The 18,727-nt window shown below is 41.3% G+C and overlaps 1 protein-coding gene across 2 annotated transcripts in view; it reads left to right on the top strand.

Moving 5' to 3' along the window:
* GNG2 (G protein subunit gamma 2) overlaps positions 1 to 18,727 on the top strand; it is a 136,665-nt gene that overhangs the window by 98,445 nt on the left and 19,493 nt on the right. For both annotated transcript variants that reach the window (XM_079913654.1, XM_079913653.1), the window contains one exon: positions 14,249 to 14,364. In XM_079913654.1, coding sequence (XP_079769780.1) covers positions 14,278 to 14,364 — 87 coding nt within the window. In that variant the 5' untranslated portion in view covers positions 14,249 to 14,277. The remainder of the gene's footprint in view (positions 1 to 14,248; positions 14,365 to 18,727) is intronic.

Raw genomic sequence — 18,727 nt, 5'->3', positions numbered from 1 at the left:
CATTTATTTCTGATCTGATCTTTATGATTTCTTTCCGTTGGCTAACTTTGGGGTTTTTTGGTCTTCTTTCTCTAATTGCTTTAGGGGAAAGGTTAGGTGGTTTATTTGAGATGTTTCCTGTTTCTTAAGGTAGGATTGTATTGCTATAAACTTCCCTCTTAGAACTGCTTTTCCTGCATCCCATAGGTTTTGGGTCATCGTGTCTCCATTGTCATTCGTTTCTAGGTATTTTTTGATTTCCTCTTTGATTTCTTCAGTGATCACTTCGTTATGAAGTAGTGTATTGTTTAGCCTCCATGTGTTTGTATTTTTTATAGATCTTTTCCAGTAATTTATATCTAGTCTCATGGCATTGTGGTCAGAAAAGATACTTGATATGATTTCAATTTTCTTAAAATTACCAAGGCTTGATTTGTGACCCAAGATATGATCTATCCTGGGGAATGTTCCATGAGCACTTGAGAAAAACGTGTATTCTGTTGTTTTTGGATGGAATGCTCTATAAATATCAATTAAGTCCATCTTGTTTAATGCATCATTTAAAGCTTGTGTTTCCTTATTTATTTTCATTTTGGATGATCTGTCCATTGGTGAAAGTGGGGTGTTAAAGTCCCCTCCTATGATTGTGTTACTGTTGATTTCCCCTTTTATGGCTGTTAGTATTTGCCTTATGTATTAAGGTGCTCCTATGTTGGGTGCATAAATATTTACAATTGTTATATCTTCTTCTTGGATTGATCCCTTGATCATTATGTAGTGTCCTTCTTTGTCTTTTGTAAAAGTCTTTATTTTAAAGTCTATTTTGTCTGATATGAGAATTGCTACCCCAGCTTTCTTCTGATTTGCATTTGCATGGAATATCTTTTTCCATCCCCTCACTTTCAGTCTGTATGTGTCCCTAGGTCTGAAGTGGGTCTCTTGTAGACAGCATATATAAAGGTCTTGTTTTTGTATCCATTTAGCCAGTCTGTGTCTTTTGGTGGGAGCATTTAATCCATTTACATTTAAGGTAATTATTGATATGTATGTTCCTATTCCCATTTTGTTAATTGTTTTGGGTTTGTTACTGTAGGTGTTTTCCTCCTCTTGTGTTTCTTGCCTAGAGAAGTTCCTTTAGCATTTGTTGTAAAGCTGGTTTGGTGGTGCTGAACTCTCTCAGCTTTTGCTTGTCTGTAAAGGTTTTAATTTCTCTATCAAATCTGAATGAGATCCTTGCTGGGTAGAGTAATCTTGTTTGTAGGTTTTTCTCCTTCATTACTTTAAATATGTCCTGCCACTCCCTTCTGGCTTGCAGAGTTTCTGCTGAAAGATCAGCTGTTAACCTTAAGGGGATTCCCCTGTGTGTTGTTTGTTGTTTTTCCATTGCTGCTTCTAATATATTTTCTTTGTATTTAATTTTTGATAGTTTGATTAATATGTGTCTTGGTGTGTTTCTCCTTGGATTTATCCTGTATGGGACTCTCTGTGCTTCCTGGACTTGATTAACTATTTTCTTTCCCATATTAGGGAAGTTTTCAACTATAGTCTCTTCAAATATTTTCTCAGTCCCTTTCTTTTGCTCTTCTTCTTCTGGGACCCCTTCAATTCGAATGTTGGTGCATTTAATGTTGTCCCAGACATCTCTGAGACTGTCCTCAGTTCTTTTCATTCTTTTTTCTTTATTCTGCTCTGCAGTAGTTATTTCCACTATTTTATCTTCCAGGTCACTTATCCGTTCTTCTGCCTCAGTTATTCTGCTATTGATCCCATCTAGAGTATTTTTAATTTCATTTATTGTGTTGTTCATCGTTGTTTGTTTCATCTTTAGTTCTTCTAGGTCCTTGTTAAATGTTTCTTGCATTTTGTCTATTCTATTTCCAAGATTTTGGATCATCTTTACTATCATTATTCTGAATTCTTTTTCAAGTAGACTGCCTATTTCCTCTTCATTTGTTAGGTCTGGTGGGTGTTACCTTGCTCCTTCATCTGCTGTGTGTTTTTCTGTCTTTTCATTTTGCCTATCTTACTGTGTTTGGGGTCTCCTTTTCGTAGGCTGCAGGTTCGTAGTTCCCATTGTTTTTGGTGTCTGTCCCCAGTGGCTAAGGTTGGTTCAGTGGGTTGTGTAGGTTTCCTGGTGGAGGGGACTAGTGCTTGTGTTCTGGTGAATGAGTCTGGATCTTGTCTTTCTGGTGGGCAGGTCCACGTCTGGTGGTGTGTTGTGGAGTGTCTGTGGCCTTATTATGATTTTAGGCAGCCTCTCTGCTAATGGATGAAGCTGTGTCTGTCTTGCTAGTTGTTTGGCATAGGTTGTCCAGCACTGTAGCTTACTGGTCGTTGAGTGAAGCTGGGTGTTGTTGTTGAGATGGAGATCTCTGGGAGATTTTCGCCATTTGATATTACGTGGAGCTGGGAGGTCTCTTGTGGACCAGTGTCCTGGAGTTGGCTCTCCAACCTCAGTGGCAAGCCCTGACGCCTGGCTAGAGCACCAAGAGACTGTCCTCCACACGGCTCAGAATAAAAGGGAGAAAAAATAGAAAGAAAGAGGATAAAATAAAATAAAGATAAAATAAAATAAAGTTATTAAAATAAAAAAATAATTATTAAGAAGAAAATTTTAAAAAGTAAAAACAAACAAAAAACGGACGGACAGAACCCTAGGACAAATGGTGACAGCAAAGCTATACAGACAAAATCTCACACTGAAGCATACACATACACGCTCACAAAAAGAGGAAAAGGGGAAAAAATCATCTATCTTGCTCCCAAAGTCCACCTCAGTTTGGGATGATTCGTTGTCTATTCAGGTATTCCACAGATGCAGGGTACATCAAGTTGATTGTGGAGATTTAATCCGCTGCTCCTGAGGCTGCTGGGAGAAATTTCCCTTTCTCTGCTTTGTTCGCAGGGTTCCCGGGGTTCAGCTTTGGATTTGGCCCCGCCTCTGCATGTAGGTCGCCTGAGGGCGTCTGTTCTTTGCTCAGACAGGACAGGGTTAAAGGAACTGCTGATTCAGGGGCTCTGGCTCACTCAGGCCAGGGGGAGGGAAGGGTACGGATGAGGGGCGAGCCTGCAGCGGCAGAGGCCAGCGGGATGTTGCACCAGCCTGAGGCACGCCGTGCGTTCTCCTGGGGAAGTTGTCCCTGGATCACAGGACCCTGGTAGTGGTGGGCTGTGCAGGCTCCCAGGAGGGGCGGTGGGGATAGTGACCTGTGCTCACACACAGGCTTCTTGGTGGTGGCAGCAGCAGCCTTAGCATCTCATGCCTGTCTCTGGGGTCCGCGCCGATAGCTGCGGGTCGCGCCGTCTCTGGAGCTCCTTTAAGCAGCGCTCTTAATCCCCTCTCCTCGCGCCCCAGGAAACAAAGAGGCAAGAAAAAGTCTCTTGCCTTTTCGGCAGGTCCAGACGTTTTCCCGGACTCCCTTCCTGCTAGCCGTGGCGCACTAGCCCCCTTCAGGCTGTGTTCACGCCGCCGACCCCAGTCCTCTCCCGGCGCTCCGACCGAAGCCCGAGCCTCAGCTCTCAGCCCCCTCCCGCCCCGGCGGGTGAGCAGACAAGCCTCTTGGGCTGGTGAGTGCTGGTCGGCACCGATCCTCTGTGCAGGAATCTCTCCGCTTTGCCCTCCGCACCCGGGTGGCTGCGCTCTCCTCCGCGGTGCCGAAGCGTCCCCGCTCCGCCACCCGCAGTCTCCGCCCTCAAAGGGGCTTCCTAGTTTGTGGAAACCTTTCCTCCTTCACAGCTCCCTCGCACTGGTGCAGGGCCCGTCCCTATTCTTTTGTCTCTGTTTATTCTTTTTTCTTTTGCCCTGCCCAGGTACGTGGGGAGTTTCTTGCCTTTTGGGAGGTCTGAGGTCTTCTGTCAGCATTCAGTGGGTGTTCTATAGGAGTTGTTCCACATGTAGATGTATGTCTGATGTATCTGTGGGGAGGAAGGTGATTTCCACGTCCTACTCTTCTGCCATCTTCTCCTGAATCCCCCTCATACCTTTTTTAACCCTAAACACAAACTACTTTTCTTACACAGAAATGTTTTTCTTATTATTTTTGGTAGTTCCAATTGCATTTATTAATTAGAATTTTTAATTTGTAGAAACCTTAATTTCTAGTAAAAACCAAGAAGTAAGCAGTTGTGAATTGTACATTATACCAGCATTCTTGGATTGGCAAATTTATGAATACATTTTATAATTTCTAAAAGCATATGTTTCTTTGTATTGTAACCTTTCAATGTGGTACATAATATTTCCTAATAGACCCAAATATCTTTAGTTTCTCTGTAATCAGAAACCAAAAGTGGATAAACCCATGTTCAATAATTAATGTTTCTGTGTCTTATCTTATTTGGAAATTATCTAGATATTCCATACATTTCTATCATTTAATTTAACTTAGCAAAACTCTAAGGGTATAAGTTACCAAAGGGAGTTGGGAAACTATTTAAGTATATATCATAAAACATAATTATTATTGAAAAGTTCACTTAAAAATTTTTAGCCCACTTACATTTATTTAATTCACTTGTTCCCAACAGTCATATCTAGATCACTCATGAAAATTTCCTAAGACATCAAAGTGGCCAGCCATCATTTTGAGTTATTTTTCTTGTTTACAAATTTTGCAACAGAGATAACTTGAGCTTACTTGACTAGTAAACCCAGGTAGAATAAAAGTTGCATGTCTGCATTATATTTAATGCTGGTAACTCTGAAGACATGTCTATTTTAACGAACTTAAACTAGCATTTATTTAGCAAAGGGTATCCCACATCACATGAACTTGAAAAACATTTGAGTTAGTTTCTATGTTTCTGAGTTTTAGGAATGCTTAATTCATAAGAGCTTAAGTTTAAGTCAGTTAAATAGAGCTCATTTGCAAAATGATTTTGGCAATACCATACAGAGGTAGAAAAATATCACATATACATAACATAGATTTATAGACATATGTAAACACACAGACAGACACAGAGACTTTATAGCTTTTGTTCTAAAACTTTAGCCATGAATCAGGTACAATAAAATAACACTCACTAGTTTATAAATAACAGTTGAATTCAAATTATATCTCTGTAGGACAGAACAAGTTAAGCTTACTCTCTTAAATGGCTAAAGCCTTTTACTAATGTTTGTGCAGGAGACTTTTAAGATTTGTGTTTGTCCTTGACAAGTAATCTTATGAACGCTGTGGACTAGATTTAGGCCAGTGAGTTTATAGTAGTTTGTATTTTTAAAATCCTCGCCCCTTCTTTTTTTATCTTGTGTCTCAGGCAATTGTGAGCAGTGTTCTATTTACCTCTTGAGCTGTTTGCTTTATAAATACATGATAAGATTTAGATCTTCAAGGGACAGGGAAAGAATGTAGGAATTTGGGAGTGTATCTATTATCAGAAGTCTAAGGTAATTACTATTTAATTTTTTCCTTCTTTTTCTTAAGTCAGGACAATTGTACTTCTAATGTCTTGATTTTTTAATTATATCTGCAAATACCTGAAGGCAAATGGGAAAGGGTCTGAGTGGACTTTGAGCTGCTCTCAGAGCTCTGCTTTTGTTTTTCTGAAGATTCAAGTTGCAAATCAAGTATTGTTGATTATAGTTCCTTTTTTTCTCCTGCAATCTGTCTTCAAAGAATTGGGTAGGGGCTTCCATCATAATGCTTAGAGGTTGACTAGTTCACCCAGGCACACTATTTTGAATTTGCCTTTTTAAATTTAGGAGAAAATTTCATATTAAGGAAGAAATTAAAAGATTTCTGTTTTCTGGAGCTTCAGGGCTTAATGCAGTATGCCTTTGAAAAGTCTGTACAAAGCATTTTATAAAGGCCTTTGGATGTTCTCCTTTTTCTGAGTGTACAATTTAACCTTAGACCAATTCACCTTGGGCGGGAAAGCCTCTACCTTTGCATATCATATATAATATTTAATATATAATATAATGTAATATTTAGACCAATTCACCTTGGGCGGGAAAGCCTCTACCTTTGCATATCATATATAATATTTAATATATAATATAATGTAATATTTGCTAAACATCAGCCTCCACCTGGTCCATTTCCTGACCATTTTATAGGAGGGCCTGGGAGAAATTCTGGTCATCTGTTTCCTCTGGGAGAAGGGCTGTAAATGGCCAATACTCTTTTAAATACATCTTTAAATTTGGTAGGATCTTCTGAAAGTGGAGGTAAAGGGCTTTGTCATTTAAAAGGTCTGTTGCTTTCCAGGGGATATGAATTCTTTGTGGTGTTGGGTGGAGGGGTCCAGGATACATCTACAAAGGACATTGTATAGAAAGACCTGAAGCTGGCAGAGCCTGATTATGAGCCCTGGAAAGTAGGAGGAGTTGTAAGGAATAGCAAAGAAGGCCTTACTCTCCATCCTGGATACGTCTGTTAAATTTACTTCCCGGCTTTCGGCATTTGCATGAGTAACCTGTATACTTGAGGCCTAGAGATCAGAGTGCTCTCTATAAATCTTTTAGGGAATGGGAAGTTAAAACAGGCAGCTGGGTGTTTAAGGGGAAGGTGGAGGAGTTTGAGGAGCTAAGGGAATTTACTGAGGAGATGGGGCCAGATTTTTTAAAGGGGGAATTTATGTTGGATGTGGTCTTTAATTTTTTTTTCTAAGTCAAATGTCTGTTCTTTCATCTTGTTAAAAGGGTCCCTAAGGCTAGACATTATATTCCTTTGTGTTCTCTTTTTTTTTTTTTTTTTTGCGGTACGCGGGCCTCTCACTGTTGTAGCCTCTCCCATTGCGGAGCACAGGCTCCGGACACGCAGGCTCAGCGGCCATGGCTCACGGGCCTAGCCGCTCCGCGGCATGTGGGATCTTCCCGGACTGGGGCACGAACCCGTGTCCCCTGCATTGGCAGGCGGACTCTCAACCACTACGCCACCAGGGAAGTCCTTGTGTTCTCTTTTTAATTTGGTCTTTCCATAGGTACCAGTAAGACAGTCGTTTAGAATGAGAGTGCTCTTAAAAACTCTCTTTCTTTCAAATATTGCCAGTTCAAAGGATCCTTTGGCCATTGATGAGTAGGAACTTACATTAATCTCAATAGAGACTCAAACCAGTAAGTCTTTTTACAGTTTAACCATGGATGCAAGAGGCATCACAAAGGACAGTACAAAAGACATAGTCCTCAGAAGATCCAGAGACTTCATTCCATATTTAACCTAAGAAAGCAAAGTTGTCATAGGTAGTAAGAACGGTATAGTGCAAACAGTGTCTCTGGTCTCTCACAAGAGCATGAGGCCACTCTAGTCACAGACCTACTAATCTATGACACCAGGCAGGCATTAATAGAATGAGACTTTTCCAGCACTAGCAAGACAACGAAGGCTGAGATGACAAAGGCCCCTTATGACAAACTTCCCTGAAAGCTGGCACAGTTGGACAAAGAGAACATTGCTTGTGACTTCATGTCTTGGAATCCAGTCTATTCAACTGGCCACCAAGTGCAAGCTATTACTTGCATTCTCCGGCTAGCAGAAACCAGAGAATATTCTTACTGCTCATAGAGTTATGCTTTCAGGACATAGAACAAGATGAAAGGAAAACTTCACCCAGTTTTTACATTAGAGGACCCAGAGCAAAGTTTGTCTAAATAGCTCCCAGTCTCTTGAGAACCGTGAACTCACCAGCGTGTGAAACCAGATCAGACAACAGGCTTCTAGAACCTATGCCTGTGTTCTGCCCTATGGTTCTTCTCCTTGTGAGAAATGACACAAAAGGCAGAGAAAAAGGAAAACAATGCCCATCTCTGGGAGAAAAGGAATAAATAGATAACAAGAGTACTCACAACGTATCTTTACAAGTCGCCATACCCAAGGAACTAATTCATAAAAATATTTTCTCCTACTAATCTGAATTTAGAAAAAGAAAAGGATTCTGACCATTCTCACTTCTATGAGAGCTTGCAGGCAGAGACCTGGGAGACTGATTTGGTACGAATTCTTTCCTTCTGCCAGCACCCACCAGAGCTCCCAGGGTCTCTCAGCTGCCGCAGCCCGAGAGTGAACTGTGTACAGGCACCAAAACTGGAGAGGAGGAAAACTTTCCCCTTCTTCCATTCTCGATTCTTTGGCTTGTCTAATAATTAAATTGACATAAGATTAACAGGAGAGGGCTCGCCTGGTGGCGCAGTGGTTGAGAGTCCGCCTGCCGATTCATGGGGACACGGGTTTGTGCCCCGGTCCGGGAAGATCCCATATGCCGCGGAGCGGCTGGGCCCGTGAGCCACGGCCGCTGAGCCTGCGCGTCCGGAGCCTGTGCTCCACAACGGGAGAGGCCACAACAGTGAGAGGGCCGCGTACCGCAAAAAAAAAAAAAAAAAGATTAACAGGAGAAAAACAAATTTAATTTTGTACATATACATGAGCCCATAAAGAAATGAGACTCAAAGAAGTGACCAAAGCAGGCAGCTTTTATACCTTTTAGACAGGGAAACAATATGTTTGTGAATCAACAAGATGAATGGACCTGGGCTTGGGATAGCAAATTACTGAAGAAGTAACAAGGTTTGTCGATACAGCCTTCTGGGCTCTGAATTTCCTGTCTCTGGCAATAAGGATGCCTTCTACCTTCCTGGTAGAGGGAGGGTGCCTTCACACAGGAGATTTATTTCCTGCTTTCAGGGGGACAAAGAGAGTGAGGGTATTCTTGCACTGGCTATTTTCTTAACTAACTTCAATTCAAAATAACCAGTATGCCATAGTGACATATCTTGGAGTGGCATATTCTTTTCTCCTTCAAAATAATGGAGCATAACATTCACAACTTTAGTTTTGGCAGTGATTTCCCAGCTCTAACACCAAAGGCATAGGCAACCAAAGAAAAAAAATAGAAAAATTTGACTTCCTGAAAATTAAAAACTTTTATGCATCAAAGTACACTATCAACAGAGTGACAAGGCAATCCATGGAATGGGAGAAAATATTTGCAAACCATATATCTGATTAGAGATTGGTATCCAGAATATATAGAAAATTCCTAAAACTCAACAACAAGAATCCTGATTTTAAAAGGCTTGAATAGACATTTCTCCAAAAAAAGATATCCAAATGGCCAATGAGCACATGAAAAGTCATATCACTACTCATTTGGGAAATGCAGATTGAACTATAATGAGGTACCACCTCACACCCATTAGGATGGCTACTATTTTAAAAAAAGAAAAAAAAAGAATGTGTTCATGAGGATGAAGAGAAACTGGAACCCTTGTGCACTTTTAGTGATAATGTAAAATGGTACAGCTGCTACGGAAAACAGTATTGCTGTCCCTCAAAAAATTAAAAATAGACTTACCCTATATGATCCAACAACTCCATTTCTGGGTATATACTCAAAAGAACTGAAAGCAGAGTCTTGAAGAGATATGTGTACTCCCATATTCACAGCAACATTACTCACAGTAGCTAGAACGTGAAAGCATCCCAAGTGTCCGTCAACAGATGAATTGATAAAATATGGTGTATACATAGAATGTAATATTATTCAGCCTTAAAAAGGAAGGAAATTCTGACACATGCTACAACATGAATGAACCTTGAGGACATTATGCTAAGTGAAACAGGACAGTCATGTAAAGACAAATACTGTATGATTCCACTTCTGTGAGGTACCTAGAGTAATCAAAATCATAGAGACGGAAAGTAGAATGGTGGTTTCCCAGGCTGCGGGAGAAAGGAATGGGTGTTATTGTTTAATGGGTACAGAGTTTCAGATTTGTAAGATGAAAAGAGGTGTGTGTGTGTGTGTGTGTGAGTGTGAGTGTGTGTGATGCATTGTCCAAATGCTTCAAGCTTAGAAGATAAGCTATCTTTATCTTATTTACCATAGTCACTTTTTAGGAAAATACATACTTCAGTAGGGCTCCAGGACCCAATCCCAGTGTGTGGAGGGGGGCAGTTCCCTTCACACCAATAAACAATCCTCTGACACCAGTTGAGTGTCCTACAATTTAACTTAATTCTTTAATTCTGACACTGCCTACCCAGGGATAGCATCAGGTTCCACAGGTTAAGGGTTGATCTTACAAGACTGCCTTCTCCTCCCCCTACCCACCAACACAATTCAGGCCCCCCATTGCAAGCCCAGGTTGTTACCTGTACTTCTGACTGACTGGCTATAAATCAGAGATTCCCATGACCTCTTCCTTGGTTTTGATTAATTTACTATTACAGAACTCAGAGAAACATTTTACATACTAGGTTACCAGTTTATTATAAAGGAATGTAACTCAGGAACAACCCGATGGGAGAGATGCAAAGGGCAAGGTATGGAGAAAGGGTGCAGAGCTCCCATACCCTCTCTGGGTGGGCCACTCTTCCAGCATCTCCACGCGTTCACCGACCTGGAAGCTCTCCAAACCTTGTCCTTTTGGGTTTTTATGGAGCCTTCTTTACATAGTCGTGATTAATTAAATCATTGGCCACTGGCAAGTGATTCAACCTTCAGCCCTTTTTTCCTTTCAGGAGGTTGGGGTTGGGGGTGAGTTCTGAAAGTTTCAACCGTCTAATCACATGGTTGGTTCTCGTGGCAAACAGCTCCCCCATCCTCAGGTTGCCTAAGGGCTTTCCAAAAGTCACCTCATTAACATAACTAAAGACATTTATTGGTCTTACCACAGGAGATTCCAAGGGTTTTAGGAGCTCTGTGCCAAGAATAGGTCAAAGACCAAATATATATTTCTTATAAATCTCAATATCACATACTTCTTTGGAACACTGGTCTAGGACTCTACAGTTCTTTCAGTTTTCAGGAGGGGGATTTCTTCATTGCTTTTACGGGAAAGCAGCCGGATGTGAAAAAGAGGAAAATGCACTAAGTGATTCTGAAAGTGGCCCTAGATTTTGTTGGGTCATATGGTGAAAGAAAAACATACAGGATCTTCCTAAAGCTAGAAGCACAAACCAAAGTCTTTGTCTACTTTTTTTTCTTAAGTCCATTTAGGTTTTATTTGTTCTCTCCCCAGCATTTCTAATCTTACGTCCTGCCCCATCCCTCTTCTTTCCCACCTCAACATCCCACCTTTCCACTTTCCTTCTCTACCTGCACAGAGGTCTCCTTCCATTGTAGGTAGAATAAAGGCCCCCAAAGATGTCCATGTCCCCATACCTGGAACCTGCAGATTGTTATGTTACATGGCAAAGGGAATTAAGGTTGCAAATGGAATTAAGGTTGCTAATCAGTTGACCTAAAGATACAGAGATTAACCTGTATTATCAGAGTGGACCCAGTGTGGTTACAATGGTTCCTAAAAGTGGAAGAAGGAGGCAGAGGAGAGTCAGAGAGAGAGGTGACTACCGAAGAGGTTAGAGTGATGTAGAGTGAGAAGGAGTCAACTCACCTTTGTTGGTTTTGAAGATGAAGAAAAAAGCCAAGAGCCCAGGAATGCCGGCAACCTTTAGAAGCTATGTGAGGAAAGGAGACATTTTCCTTTAGACTTCCAGAAGGAATGAAGCCCTGCCAATATCTTGACTTTAGCCCAGTGGGATCTCTTTCAGACTTCTAACCTCCAGAACTATTAAGATACATTTATATTCTTTAAGCTACTAAATTTGTAGTAAGGTGTTACAGCAGCAATAGAAAACTCATACACTTTCCATCTCAGCCTCCTCAGGACAGCTACAGCTTTTTCCAGGGAACATTAACAGGCATTAGGACATAGACTTTCCTGGATACTCAAATAAAAATAATGGGTTATTTAATCAGTTAATGGCAGACCTGTGAGCCAACAGTAGAGAAACCCTTAATAATAGTGGTGTAAACAAGATAGGTGCTTATTTCTCTTCACATAGATGGCAGCCAGTTCACAGCTGGCATGGTGTCTCTACAGTATCAGTAAGGACCCAGATCCTTCCTGCTCCTCCTGGAGTGTAGCCCAGATGTTCAAGATGGAGCTCTGTGGTCAATATGACTATCTTCTAGGCCAGTAACAGGAAGAAGGGGAGGCAAAGGGCACATCCCTTCCCTTCACGACACTTCTGCTTATGTCTCATTGGCCAAACTTAGTCATATCAGCACACCAAGCTGCAAAGGAGCCTGAGAATGCACCTTTCAGCAAAATGTCCCCAACTAAAATTCAAGGTTCTTGTGGTCTCTGTTAAAAAGAAAAAAAAAATTGTTATCACTAATGAAGAAGAGGAAAAGGGGTATTGGGAGCAAGCAGTGGTCTCTGCCACAGGTTACTATGTTATCTGGTTTAGATTCAAGGGCAGAAGAATAGCTGACCAGACTCTCAGAGGTCCCTCAGGCCCAATGAGGATTTGGAAATTCTGTGATAGTCTGTATTCTAGTGTGATAAGTTCTAGTTTGGAGGAAACATGAACTTTACAGAACAGTGTCCGGAGGCCTGTAGACCAGGGCTCCTTCCACTTTGGATCACTGGAAGAGTTAGGCTACTCTACTGGATAAGTCAATACTCCATCTTGGCCCTGTGAAGTTTTGCAAGGCTGGTGGATGTCCATTTGATTTGGGGGCACGTAATTTCCCTGTGGGGCTAAGATGATTAGGTCCCTAACCATGCTGATGAAATCGCAGTTGTTGTTAAAGCCTCCTTTTTTGTTTGTTTGTTTTTGCATGCAGGATCCCTCCCTTGATCTTCAAGCATTTGAAAGTAGAGTTCGGAGATCTTTGTGGCTTCAAAATTCTTTCAGTCTTCCTTCCCATTTTATTGTCTCCAAACCCTTTGAAAATAAATTGAGGGAACAGTGTACTATCCTCCAATTTATACTATAAATGTTGTTGGGCTGGCTTTTGCAGTATTCTTTATAAAATAACACTATCCACGAAGGGACCTCTTTGTTTACAGAGAGTTAAATGTCAAGAAATAAGAACCAAAGAAGATAATTTATAGACTTTTGCTTTTTTGGTAATTAAAATAAAAATTTTCTTGATTTTCATGGATATGTAAAAACCTATGTACTGAACTTATTATGGGTTATTTTTCTTTCTGTAGGTTTTCTATGTGTCCTCTTTCCTTTTTGAGGTAGTAGCCTGATCCTACCTTATCCCTAGATAAAAATATTCCCCAAAGCTACTAGAAGTCACGGTTTTTAATATAATGTCTTCAGAACAAGATATGACTGGTGGTGACTGAAGCAGTGTTTAATGTTTCTCATTTCTTGGGTCGTGCACTCTAGTTAAATTGCAGCTCTCAGACATTCCTTCACTATTGGGTGTCAGTGACCTCAAGGGGCAAATTTACATCGACGGCCCTGAAATAGTATATGGCACCTTGACATGGAGCAAGACCTGATGAGAATGTGGGGGAAATGGGCACTGAAAATAAATAGGATACTTTCTGAGATGAACAACAAGAATAAAGTGAGATGGTGGGTCAAGAAATCATTAGAAGAGAAATGAAATTGGGATAGGACTTGAAGGGATTAGGGGACAAGGATGGGAGTGGGTCTGGTAGAGCCAGAGACAAAGAAACCATCTCACCATCTACATAGGTACAGAACTCCACTCTCTAAACATTTATGTTCCATTCCATATTCATAAAAGTATTAAGTCTGTTGTACTTAATTTAGAATACCACTGGTCTACTCATCGATGCAAGTAACAATTTAGACATAGCAACGCCTACCCCTTGACATTATAGTTTGTTCCTGAAGAATTATGAGTAAAGTAATTGGTTGTGAATCAAGCCATATTTCAAATAGACCGTGTTGGATAAATAACACAAAAAAGCCACAAGTCCTGTTGCAGTGTCTCTGCAGTGTAATAGACTGAGGTGCTTACAGTTAACCAGAGAGTCAGCATTTGAGCCCATCAAGAGAACATTGTAAACATAGTGTTTTTAGTCCTTAGGGATTATATAATTTACCATTCCTGCCTCTGCTCACCTTTCATTCCTCATCCTCTGAGGGCACTTAACACAGTATCTAACAATGGCAGTACCCAATAAATAACAACCGTAATTATGCATACTGTCACCCTTACCATTTTGAACTTATTTCATAAATTGACATAAATTTAATAACTAGCTTTCTTAATGTGGCAGCATATCTTATCTGATTTGATGAACTTTCTTCTTTTTTTTTCCCCCCAAAGAAGGATGGAAGGGCAGAGGTAGGGAGTTGGAAAAGCAAACCTCATCTTCTGGCCTGCCTGCCACTCAGACTCAGTGCTGGATTGGGGATGTAGATGGCTGGAGGAGCCTAGCCTGACTATAGCCATTTTGGGGGGGATCCCCCAGCTATGATGAATCTGCACATTTGGCAGCTGGAGAATTCTCTGATGCATTTTTCCTTCTTGTTTTCTTTCCCAGTGTGTCTGAAAAACCCACCCAGCATTCCAATGGCCAGCAACAACACCGCCAGCATAGCTCAAGCCAGGAAACTGGTAGAACAGCTGAAGATGGAAGCCAACATCGATAGGATAAAGGTAAGGATGGCGTAACCCACACAGCCCAGCGAGCCTTGATTGTCAGGAGCATGACTTGCAGCCATGTGTCATTTGGCTACTTTTCTGTGGAGAGTGATGAAACCAGTGACGGTGGAAGAGAAACTTAATGGTTAGGCAGAAGTTCATTTTTCTAATGTGTCTTTGCCTCTTCTGGATTTCTCCAGAATAAAATGATAGTATAAATTAAAACTGGTTCTCTATGTGGACGTCAAAACAAAACTTCGGCTCATGGCTGAATTCTAGTCAAGGGATTTGGAAAACCCATAAAACATAGAAATCTACCAGTTCATTTCTCTGACCTTGCAAAGACCCCCTTCTCACTTGGGTTTAATTTTTTCTGTCCTTATGTCAGTTCTAATTTTTAGTGTCTATCTTCATGTCTAATCCTTCTATCCACCACTGCCTGTTATTTTTTTTCTTCTTTATACCTTACTGGAGTTTTTTCCTTCAGAACGCAAAAACCACATGTGGTCTCCCTGAGAAGTCAAACAACATAGAGGTTTCATGGAACTTAATACTCCACTTCTTTCTTTCTCTCACTCCCCAGATCTAACCTGACAGCTTTGCCTTAAGTTGGACCTAACATATTAAGCCAGGACTTTAAACCTTTTGTTGGCAGATTTTCATTGTAAATTAATCCACACAGATAGCTATTGTAGGGTAGTAAAGTAAATTTATGTCAACTATCAAAGCTTCACTTTCCCAGAAGACCTGAGCATTTTATGAAATGGAACTCAGCAACATATCTCATTTTACTAAAATTAGAACATTCTTTCAGATACCTTTTTTAAACTGGAAGATTCGTCCATACCTGACTTAGCAATCTGAACAATCCAGCCATCCTTTGGAATGTGATTCTAAAACGAGGGTCAATAAATTATGGCTCACGAGCCAAGTCCAGCCCAATGACTGTTTTTCTCAATAAAGCTTTATTAGAACACAGCCCCACCCATTCGTTTACATACTGTCTGTGGCTACTTTCACACTACAGCAGGGTAGAGTAGTTGCAGCAGAGACCCTGTGGCCCACAAAGCCTAAAATTTTTACTCTCTGGCCTTTTAGAGAAAAACTTTGCTGACCACTGGTGTATAGCCGTGGTTCTCAGCCCACCTGTATATTCATATCACCCAGGGAATTTTATAAAAGGACCAATTCTAAGACCACACTGTAGACCAATTAAATTAGAGTCTATTAGGGTATGATTCAGGCAGCAGTATTTCTTTTAATTATCAGTTAATTTCAATGTATAGTTAAGGTTGGGAACCATGGTCCTATAGGAAGGGGTTTACTCCTTACAACTCCCATCAGGTCTGGGCTAGAGCATGAAGGGAGAGCTGGTCTTCCTCCATAAGTAAACTGAGCAAATTTCCATCTATCCTGAATCTGCTTTGTAAAATTCAAGTCCTGGTAATGGACCACAAAATGTAAACAGCTTCTTTCTTGCAATAACTTTAATTCTTTATTTATGAATATGATAAAGGGTCTTCACCATCTGTCTTGTGCTTTTTTTACCTTCCTCTTCTCCTTTTTTGCCTCTTCTTTTTTTATTTCCTTTCTTAAAAAAAGTATAATATGGCAAGTGCGCACAGTACCTGCTGAGAGAAGTGAGGTGGCCCAAAGATTGTGGCACCAAAAAGAGTCATTCGGTTCTTTGTTTGTTTTTGGTTCTGCCCATGAACCTTCTGGAAAATGCCACCTTGCCTTTTGGCGTGGCCCAACGAAGAAAAAAGTGTTTGAAAAGCACTGCTGTGGTTGGCATTTTCTGTTACTACTCAGCATCCCCAGGCCCACATCCTGAAGGAGGGTGTGATGGTGTTGGTGGTGATGAAAAGCTGACAGTGGGAAGAACAGGACAAAACCAAACCTTTTCAGCCATAGGTCAGACCTTCATCACCTCTCACCTGAATTACTGATTGAAAGGTGCTCTTAGCTGATCTTTGCAATCCCGTCTCAACCCCATCTCCATCCCTGCCGTCGCTTACTCTCCATGTGGCCACAGACAGCTTTCTACAAGAAAACCTCATTAGGTTCCTCTCTTACTGAAGATCTTTTCATGATTCCCATCACCTGGAAAATGAAATTCAAACTCGATAGCAAAGCCCCTGCCCCACTTTTCGGCTTCATCCCCTTCCTCTCACCCACATGCTATATTGAACCATTTTTAATTCCCTTGATGGCTATTTCAAATGCCTTTAACATTCACTCTCCTCCTCTCTACGTTTCTGCTTTACCAACTCCAGTGACTCCTTGAAGACTCAGTCATTGTATCCTTTAAGACACTTTCCCAAACCTTCATCATTAGGTTGGACTTTTGCTATTTTTCGGTTATTCATTTATTCCTTTAACCAATAAATATTTTATTGAGAGCTTTCTAAATCGCCAGGCCTTGTCAGATCTCTATAGCTCTATAGAGGTATAGAGCTATAGATGAAAAAGAAGACACGATTCTTGCTCTCAAGGATCTCCTAGTCTGGTAAGAGGTTACCCAAAAAATGAACAGGACCTATTATTAACACAAATAAGATATCCAAAAAGCATAATTACCAAATACCATGAGAAAGAGGTCAACACCACACCCTGATTCCCTTTGAATACTGCTTCTGAAGACACCGAATAAATCACTATCTGTTTTAGAGCGACAAAGCATTAGCCTAATGAGCTGAACAATGAGTGACTGCCTTCCTACATGGTCGTCACTTTCATATCTCTGAATTCCTCTTGACGTCATTAGACCTGAAATTGTTGGAAATGCAGTGGCAGCCTGTATCTCAGCATTTGTTCTGCGCATCAGAGCCAGGCAGGCATGCTGTGGTGAAGTGTCAGATTATTTTTAGTTTAGCTCTTGGGTAAAACTGCGACTGTGTTGACACTGTTGACAGCTAGCTGGTTTAGGGCTTGCCTTTTGGAGTCCCTTCCAGGCTTCTGAGTGGTCAGGCTTCTCCACCTACTTTTGGTACATGATCCCGTCAGCAAGAAGGGGCTTCTCTCTGAAGATCTCAGATTTCTGATTTTCCAATTAGAGTAGTGACCTCTTCAAGCTATAAAGGTGGCAGTGGCTTTATGTCCATCTGGCAGAGCCTAGTACAGCTGAGGCAACAAGGAACAAGGAAAAGGAGGGCCTTCCCTGGTAGTCCAGTGGGTAAGACTCTGTGCTCCCAATGCAGGGGGCCCAGGGTCTATCCCTGGTTGGGGAACTAGATCCTGCATGCATGCCGCAACTAAGAGTCTGCATGTTACAACTAAGTCCGCAGCTAAAGATCCCATGTGCCACAAGTAAGACTCAGTGCAGCCAAAATAAATAAATAAATAATTTTTTTAAAAAAAAGGAACAAGGAAAAGGGGACACAGCTGACACTGGAGCTGTCAAAGGTCCCTTAAGCAGGGGGTGGCCTTATCCCTCCTGTGGCCTCCAGAATAACCTGGAGAGGCCCTACCTTGAGAGGGTCTGAATAACATATTCATTTTTAAACCTTCTTGTTTCCTATCCCTTTGCATCACAGATCCTGAGAGATTTGGACTAATGAACCCATTATCTGTACATAAGCCTCAGGCATATATAAATGATACTCCCAGCCTCTCTGTGTTTCTTTGTTAGCATTTCATTCAAGGAGAGAAAGGAAAGAGAAACCAAAGAAAGCTGGGAAGGGCTCTGGGGAAAGGAGCAGAGAGAGGTTGTGGACACTGTGACACTCAGATGTACAAAACAACAAGATACACTGCTGTCGAGCAAAGGCCAGTGAAAGAAAGCTTGTCCTGAGAGCACAAGTTGAGAGAGCATGTATAAAAGCAAAGGACAGTAGGACTTCAGTTAAATCTATTTATTCATCATTATGTTAGGACTCTGGGTTTCTAATAAGAGAAACCTAACCCAAGCTGACTTAAGCAGAAAGAAGGGATCGATTATAAAAGATACAGGGCGTCTCAGAATCTAAGAGCAGAAATGTAGTTGATTAAGCAGGGGGAGTGAGAGCTGGAAGGCCAGCGGGAACTGCAAGTGCTCTGTGATATGCCTCTGTTTCTCCCTGTATAGCTGCCTCTTTCTTTTCCTGAGAGGAATAGATTTCTCAGCTGCCTGTTCCATATGGCAGACACAAGGTGGCTGCCCATGGCTCTGAGGATCACATGTCATACTTTCAGCTCCATGAAGAAAGAGATAGATTCATGTCAACCCTTTTAGTCTCACTCCCGTATTCCTAGAGTGGTATATTTGTTCTACCAAGGATGAGCCATGCAGCTTCAATCAACTGACGCTAGAATTGAACCACGTTGCACAAACATAGCTCCTAGGAACTAACCCACCCATATGGTTGGGAAGGGGACAGATAGTTAAGGAGGAGTGAGA

Source organism: Stenella coeruleoalba (assembly GCF_951394435.1).
Source record: "Stenella coeruleoalba genome assembly, chromosome: 2".
Lineage (NCBI taxonomy): Eukaryota > Metazoa > Chordata > Mammalia > Artiodactyla > Delphinidae > Stenella > Stenella coeruleoalba.
The sequence above is the reverse complement of the archived record's forward strand: the minus strand, read 5'-3'. Positions and strand labels throughout refer to the sequence as shown.